The sequence below is a fragment of the Rhizopus microsporus genome (genome assembly GCF_002708625.1).
Source record: "Rhizopus microsporus ATCC 52813 unplaced genomic scaffold scaffold_9, whole genome shotgun sequence".
NCBI classification, from domain to species: Eukaryota; Fungi; Mucoromycota; class Mucoromycetes; order Mucorales; family Rhizopodaceae; genus Rhizopus; species Rhizopus microsporus.
In genome coordinates, this window is record NW_019671924.1 from 207,344 (window position 1) to 216,053 (window position 8,710).

At 40.0% G+C, this 8,710-nt stretch overlaps 2 protein-coding genes across 2 annotated transcripts; one reads left to right on the top strand and one right to left on the bottom strand.

The window, feature by feature from the left end:
• Positions 1–1,926: 1,926 nt before the first annotated feature.
• Positions 1,927–4,225, top strand: RHIMIDRAFT_237842 (exocyst complex component Sec6; the record flags this gene model as incomplete). The annotated part of the gene is made up of 2 exons (XM_023608834.1): positions 1,927–2,238; positions 2,291–4,225. The coding sequence occupies 2 exons, from the start codon at positions 1,927–1,929 to the stop codon at positions 4,223–4,225; spliced, it is 2,247 nt and encodes a 748-aa protein (XP_023465733.1).
• Positions 4,226–4,260: 35 nt separating this feature from the next.
• Positions 4,261–8,640, bottom strand: RHIMIDRAFT_306827 (WD repeat protein; the record flags this gene model as incomplete). Its single annotated transcript, XM_023614510.1, has 10 exons — positions 4,261–4,332; positions 4,381–4,549; positions 4,611–4,820; positions 4,871–5,001; positions 5,052–5,260; positions 5,313–5,437; positions 5,492–5,609; positions 5,667–8,270; positions 8,322–8,352; positions 8,419–8,640. The coding sequence occupies 10 exons, from the start codon at positions 8,638–8,640 to the stop codon at positions 4,297–4,299; spliced, it is 3,855 nt and encodes a 1,284-aa protein (XP_023465734.1). The 3' UTR covers positions 4,261–4,296.
• Positions 8,641–8,710: the final 70 nt, after the last annotated feature.

Genomic DNA, 8,710 nt, shown 5'->3' on the forward strand with positions numbered 1-8,710 from the left:
TCGATGTATTCATCATGAAAATTGGCAATATTTATTACCAAGACGTCGCAACAAAAATCAATTTTAATCCCTAAGGTATTGTTTCTGTCATTACTGGCTCATATCTTTTTATTCCTAACTTGGCAAAGTTAAAATACTTGAGAAAATATTTTTGAGCATGATTGAATGGAGTTCTCGTTTATACTAAGCTTCTCATCTTTGGCTATTAATTTTGATACATCGCCAGCTCAGACCTGGGGAAGGGAAACAATGAAAATTATCGTGAAGGTATAGGTTGTACAACAGGCACAGTTTCACTCTGCTGTTGGCTTTCCACAATGAAAGCTTCATATTTCTCCAGGATATATTTAAATGCGGATATAGTACCAAAGGAGAGTTTTGTTGAGAGCTGCTTTTGTAATGAATAGCAGATAATATTGATATAACGGCCGTCTGACGCGTTTGATAGAAGTCATTATAATACTCTATACCTTACAGTAGAGCATTCATTCTACTTTATACTATCGCACTTGATAAGGATAACTTATAATAATAACAATAGTAGCTACGTATGATATTGATCATTGACCACATTAACCACATCAAATCATGCCAACCACATTTAATCTCCCTATAAAATGCATACGCGTCTTGTTTTAATAATACTCCTCTCTTTTTATAAAGTATGTAATTCGCAAGTTGTCGAATTAATGACCTTTTCAAGGTTGATGATATAAAAAGAAACTGTGCAGACAACGATGGAAAGGTCGCAACAAGGATGGTGCCGTCCCTCTTGAACAGGTTTTTGAATTTGATAAAGCAAAAAAAGTGAGTCAAATTTAATAATTGAAACCCTTCACCCGTTCATCGCCAACTGTATCATACCACCTTGCAAAGATGTTAAAATCAAGTGGTAAGTATAAAAACAAGTATAACTATTAAATTATCTAACTGAATTCAACAATAAGCTCACATATCGAATGGTATCCCACACCAACTAGGGCCAGATGATACCCGACTTTTGTTTTATATGTTGATCCTTTATCAACTATCAACTTCGAATTGTTAGTGACTGAAGTGAAAAAACACGGCAACTGCAGTAATGGCAGTTTTGAAAAAGATATAATAGAGCTAGGAAAAGAGATAAAGCTGGCCATAGACAAACTGTCGTGTATAACGTATATGACTCGGAAGTGGTTGGGTTACTTGTTGAAGGTAAACCTAATTTTGTCGTCTAATTCTTTATTGCTAATGCCGTTAAGTTGCTGTTAAAATAACAGCTTTCAAGATGGATTTACACATATAATGGCTAATATAGAATGCTGGAGATAAGCCAGCTTTTTGTTGTACGGAAAAGCATAAATGCCATTATGCAAAAATTAGAACAAGTCAAATTAAGTGATGGCTGATTCTATTCAATTCTGATATTCTAATTCATTTTATATACAAAACAAATAATAGAAAATACATATATATATATATATATATATATTGAAGGCAATGAAAGGGCAAGAATATTGCAGTGATAGAAAGACATTCATGAGAAAGGGATGTGGTAGTCCTGTAGTATTTTAAGACTATCAATATAGAGATTAGGCTAGTCAAGTACTGATTCAAATAAGCAGATAATCACTTCGCCAAACTATTAAACCAAAAACAGACGCGTCAAAAATCTAAACATCAGGCCGGCTAAACTCAAGGAGCTTACCCACATGATACGAAACAAGCACAGGCCAAACTTTTAATGTGAATGAATAGTTAAAGATGACTTTAGTGACGCTTATCATCACGACAAAATATATGCCATAACAAAGAAGAAACCAACTGTTCTTTATCTGATCAAAAAGCTGAACAAACTGACTTCAAAATTCTGACCAATTGAATTCTCAAATTGGCCAATTAAATTCAAAATGCAGTAAGCAACAGATTCACAGTTTTATATTAAAAATGGAAGATGCAAGAGAAGCTGCAGTAAATAAATTAGCTGAATTACTAAAGCATCCAGATGATCTTAATTCAAAACTCATCACACTTATCCGTAAATTAACTAAAGAAAAAGCAACTATTGATGCACAACTCAACACGGGAGTTCAGTCTCAACTTGACCATGTCCAAGAAGGTCTCGAAACGCTGACGATATCCAGCCGAAATATAAGCAGAGTAAAAGATAATATGCGTTGTATCGATACATTATGCTATGATGCTCAGTCAATGATTAAAGACTTTCCTCGCATCAACATGGCAAGTTACTTTCTATTTGTGTGAAAAATCGCTCTTTAAGGCATATATTGACACACTCGATCCTATATAGATATCTCAAGTACATCAAAACTTTGTAGCAACAGAAGCTAAAGTACGAGCATTTCAAAAACTATACCAACAATTGGATGATTTAGAAGACATGTTTGCACCTATGCGAAATGACATCTACTCTCCTCACGACTCACTTCTTCGTGTTCACTATCACCTATTCAAGCTTGAAGAGTTTCGTGATGTGACAATGCATCAAGCGCGCGACTCGCCGCATGATGTTCTCATTACTCTCAAGACATATTTCAGAAGAGTTGACGTTCTCTCGGACGACTTTACGCAGCATCTTTGGCATCTCACGCGAAACCTGATACCCCTCGTCGAAGAAGGATGCGGATCTACCATTGTGAAACTAGTCAAAATCATCGAGTGTGAGGAAACAGCAGATGAAAAAGCACTGGCGGCCAGGCAGGCGCAGTCGAGTCATCAAGACCTTCAGAATCATAAAAAGTGGAGACTGGCAGAGGGCAACCCGCGTACGATCAAGTCGTATCGAGTCGAATTCTTTGAACAGCTTCATCAATCACTTCTTGAACATTTTGAAGAGATATTTCGACCTTACAAGGAGAACGAAGATTGGCAAGGCGCTCTAGATGCAACCGATTTTATCTTTGACGAGCTTGAGTTGGTATATGATGAAGTGGTGCCCAAGTTTCCAAAAAAGTACAAAATATTTCCTTACTTCGTACTCGAGTATCATCGACACACGTATGACTTGTTAAATGAAATGGTTCACCAGGACTTGGATGCAGGTACTATCTTACGCTTACTGAGGTTTGTGAGGGATTATTATGCGACCATGAGCACTCGTCTGGGGGTTACGGAGGAACTCCTGGAACCTCAGCTCTTGGATGGACAGGAACAATCGTTGGTAGGCGAATATCTCAAGCTTGTGCGTCAAAAGTTAGTTGAATGGACGTCCAACCTGATGTCAGCCGAATCGCGCGACTTTGTCACTCGTGATACTTCTCCAGAGATGTCGCCTGATGGACAGTTTGGCCTGTCGGGCGCTGTGGACCTATTCCAAATTATCAATCAACAAATCGATGTCGCTGCTGAAGCAAATCAGGGCAAGCTGCTTTATCTTGTAGTCAACGAATGTCACAAGGTCATGAAGGATTCACAGAGCTTTTGGAAGAAGCTGCTAGCTTCCGAACTTCAAAAACAATTGGAACAACCTGGTGATGGCTTTATAGAGTACGTGATGGCTCTTGCTAACGATCAAATTAAATGCTCAGACTTTGTGAATGATATCTTGAACCGTGTGCCCTCTATTGTGGATGCCAACTATAAATCACAAGTAGAGGAAAAACTATCGACAGCCATCGACGGTTACTTACAGATTGCAGCCAGTGCACGAGAAGCCCTTTTGGAAGTGACCTTTAATGATATTAAGCCGGTGTTTAATGAACTGTTTACCACTACTTGGTACGAGCAACCTTTGGTTCCGTCTATCATTGAGACCTTTAAAGATTACTGCAGCGATTTTGTTCATTTGAATCCATTTATCTTTGACCAACTGATACGCGACATGCTGGATCGTTTCTTGATGCTGTATTTAGAGGCTATGAGGCATAAGAATGCCAAGTTTTTGATGAATTCGTGCCTGGAACGTATTGAAAACGACGTACGCATCTCATTCAATTTCTTTGCAAAGTATACATCGGTGAAGGAAATGGAAGAACACTTTGATGTATTAGAAAAGGTGCATACGTTACTAGAAAGTAATCGACGCATGGTCTTTGTGGACTATTATACGCTCAGACAAGCCTACCCTGATGTGCCTCTGGCGTTTGTTGAAAGCATCTTGAGCAAACGCGATGATTTAGACAAATCGACGTTTAAAGAGATTATGGAAGGCATCAAAACAAAAGCTCGTGAATATGAACCAGATACTAATACCCCGCCAACCATCTTTAGTCGAATCAAGTGGTAATAAAAATAATAATAATAATAGTGGCTTTACTAGGTAGAATAATAATAAAAAGATACACATGTTGACATATTTTACATATTTCCATTTGCGATATGTGCGCCATATAACTAAAAAAGATAAGCACACACATATATATACTATTTATTATAACTTACTGTAATATATCCATCTGTTCCACTCGCTGCCATAACCATAAGATTTGGGTGAAAGGAAAGTGCTCTTGTTGATGTCGCCTTTTGACTCAAAAAGCCGGACGAGGGACGAATGGTTGAAAGTCTATAACCATCCATATTCCAAACTTTAATGACTTGGTCGGCACCAGCACTATACATATATGTATATATAAGCATGAGTATTCTCCATTTAATTCACATGAGCATATTACCTTGCCATAACATAGCTATGGTCATGAACAGATAATGAAGTCATCTCACTGTGAGTGTGTGCTTCGATCGTCTTTATGGATTGTGATTCACGAATATCCCAAATTTTGATATCACCTTCAAATCCACCAGAGACCAGTTCTCTAGTACCCTCCCTCTGTAAGTGAATGTTTGTAATCCAAGCTTTATGTTCGTCCCATTTCTTGACCAAGCTATAATACAAGTAAATACCTCACTCTTTTAATTTTTAAGTTTCTTATACCTTTCTTGTGGACTTAATCGACGATCATAGACACCAATGGATCCATCGCCAAAACCAGCGACAATGACATTACCACTTACTTGATCGCTAGTAATACTTGTGACACATGCCAAGGATTGTGTAGGGATATCCTATAGGATAGATGAGACGAATGCTATTTTAGAAGGGGGATTCAAGTTACCATGACGGGGAGCTCTTGGTGTGCATCCCATATTTTAATCACTTTAGAATCACCACCTGTAAAGAGATAACCACGCGCTTGATGCCAATCGGTGACCAATCCACTCTGCCTTGAGTTGCTCTTTTCCATGTCTTTTAAAGCACGCCATGAACTAACTAGGATTGCCTGCTCCTGATCATAGTTCTTGTAAAGACGAACAACACCATCATCTATGTTCAAGGTGAGTTTTGAAAATATACATGCAGAAAAAAAAAGGCTTGCCTGAGCCAGTCAAGAGCAGGGCCACGTCTTCTTCATTCAAAAATTTCATGTCTGTTATTCTGCTATGTGCAGGGTTATGGTTATCAATCACACTAAGTGGAGTGCCTGTTTTCCAGTCCCAAACTCTGTGATGCGCATGTCAATAAAGACTGAAATATACCCAAATAAACTAAACTTACACTAGACAGTTATATGAATCTGCTGCTACTAGATGAGGCTCGAATTGATGGAATGTTAATAGAGAGGCTTCAGTATCATTAAACATCGAAATTAGTTGCTCATCCCATCGACTGGACCCTATGTGGAACATGTGTTGATAACAACGTTGTTTTTGCAACTGTTGTGTGGGTTTACCTGCCATGCCTTTGGTCATGTTTGACTCTTGTAAAATCTTTTCGTTGCGACTTCTTCTCCATTTACGTTGGGTATATATCACACTTCCTGGTTCATCAGCTTCAGCGGCACGCATCTGTGGTTCTGTAAAATATTCACAACTCCAATCATAGAAGCCCGATGAAAGCGGCAGTGTCTTTTCTTCATGAGAGCTATGTATGCTCTTCTGTTGATGCTGTGACTGATGCTGATCTACATTATTTCCATTGGGCGGTTCTTGATAAGAGTAGTTTCCAAAATTATATATCGTGCGTAGTGTTGATGCAAATGAAACGGAGCGAGTCAACTTGGTAGGCCGACGAGCATGAGGATTGGTAGCTGCACGAAGCAGTTCTTGGTCATCCACAGTCGTAGTGGGAGACGCGCTACTTGTACTAGCAGTAGCAACAGTGCCGCTTGCAGACTGTTGTTCTCTTGCCAAGTTGGACGCATACTCCCCAACCAATGGTGTGTTGAGCAGCATGGCCGTGATATGATCTACTACAATGGAAGCAGCCTTTGATACGTCAGGATGAGGATCTACAGACAAGTTGAGTAACGCCTTCCAGAGAACAGCGTACACCGAGTCATAGCTGGAGGATCCAAAATGGCCGTCAAGTGCCGCTCGCCAGTCAGACTGTCTTGCACCTGATCCTCTTAATTTATCATTTATACGCTGATCCTCTTCAATGGTCTGAGTGGCAGCTGCCAGAAACTTGGCGGGACCTGCTTGATGAACAATATGGGATAATGCAATCACAAATTCACGTCGGACCATGGGTGAGCCATCAGACATGACACAGAGAGCAGAGATGGCAATGTTGTGCTCAATATTGACAATTTGTTCCGTCTTGTTTGGATCTGACAAGAAAGTACCAAGGGCATACATGGCCGAGGCACGCACCTCAGGTACACTGTCATTCAGTAATGCAGTCAACTTTTCATGTCCATTCTCATTAATGGCAATCGATTTCGCTTCACTATTGTTTAACCATACTTGAGCCAAACAAAGACAAATCCACTGACGAAGAAGAGGATCTGGATCATTCACATGAGCCAAACAAGCGGATATGACATTTCCTCTCAAGCAAGCCTGTTGCCCTGTTCTAAAATCTGTGCAAAAGACAGACAGGATAAATGCACTCATCGCTCGATGTTCCGACACATGAGGGATACTGAGCATGGCATTATTGGGTGTGAGAATGTTGATAAAGTAAGCATAGCCGTGATCCTTGAGAAGATCGTTTTGACAAGATCGATCAACAGCCAGGATACGAGCCCAGATAAAGACCAGCACAGGTTTGAGTTCGGCAGCAGGACTTTGTAGTAACTTAAGCACATAAGGAAAGATACCGACCGAAAGAGCGGCATTAACGGCCCATGGTCCGAGATCTAAAAATCGACTAAGCAAGATAAGAGCACGCAAACGGTGTACTTGACTGAGTAACACTTGGAGTACGATAGGCAGCTGCTCCGGGATTTTTGGGTTCACAGCACCTTCCGATAGCCAGACTTCAAATGCAGTCAGCTGTTCCGAAAAGAACGTGCTCGGTTGGTAATCGTACGGTGGCCCACCTGCTTCGGCAGCCTTAAGCGCAGGCAGTTGAAACAGACACATATCGACAGCGAGATCCCAAGCTTGCCACATGGGATGGTCATGAGTCTCTGGCAGTTTTGGTGTAGACATTGGTGTACATTGATATGATCGCATAATACGGTCGGCCAATAAAAAATTTCTAAACATGGAGGCCACCATCAGGTCTTGTCTGAACAATCGTTTAAATAATTCGGGTTGATCTTGTAGCACGCACCACGCGATCGTATCTGTCACTGCCGTAAATATCCAATTCAGCTCGCCCAGGGGTGTTCGTCGTTCGGTTGCGCGACCGGGTAACTGTAGGACCATGTCCATGGTAATATTAGATGTCAGCAGTGGATTGCGCATGACAACCCATCTAAGGGACATTTCAATAGGCGTTGTCAAGCAAGCTGTAAAGACATCAGCAGGTAAATCAGGATTCATGGGTAATGTTTCTGTCGGGCCACAGGCAGCTAACTGAATGGAATCTTTCCAAGAAGTTGTTGGATGATGCTGTTCTTGTGATAATCGCATAGCTTCTGAGTCTCGTTGTTCAGCAAATCGATTGAATGCATTAATAATATTACCAGCCGCTGAGCAGTCCCAAACATAAATGACGGGCGATCCTAGCCATGACTGAAGGTCAAATAGAGAAACAGGGATATATTGAGTATAGTTTCGGTTGAACACCCAAATTTCACCGCTTGTGGTTGGCTTAGGCACGCCATGACCGTTATAATGAAATAGTATTCGTTCTTCTTTTGCGTTTCGTCGCATTTGACAGCACACTTTTTTGGTTTCCTCCACTGAAGGATCGAGTGATAGTTTAAATCGTGTACGTCCGTTGATAGTTTCATATTGATTATGTAAGTTCTTTCCAATAGCCTCTAGTGATTTTGATGGAACGAGTAGAAAAGGGTCTATCCAGCATTCTAGTTTGGCACAAGGATTTGTCTTTACAACATCTGGAGGATCTGTACCAATGTTGAGACAGACGACCAAGAGTCCTATTATACGTGTTGATAAAACTTTTTTTTCTCCACAAAAGTAAACATTACCTGATACAGTCTTTATTCTTTCTCTTAAACGCTATAATAGATAGAACAAAAGAGAATATGCATAAGCATTAGACATTAATCACAACATGTCGTTTACCCAATCCTTTAAAGTGTTTTTTGTCAGCGTATTTGGTTTGCCATTAGTCTCATGTCGCTTTTCTGAATAATAAAGAAAGCGAATAATGTCTTCTTCATATAGCTCTTGGTCAAAACCATGTCTCGTTTGCACATTATGGTTATTTCTTGTTGTTTCTCCTCCATTGACTAATGTTGAACTGGTACTCTTTGCGTCTTCGTTATCTATTGTTGTTGATACCATTTTATTACAAAAATAAAGAGAATGAAAAGGGCAAACAAGTGGTGTCTTAATAAGGTAAATAACAAAAAAA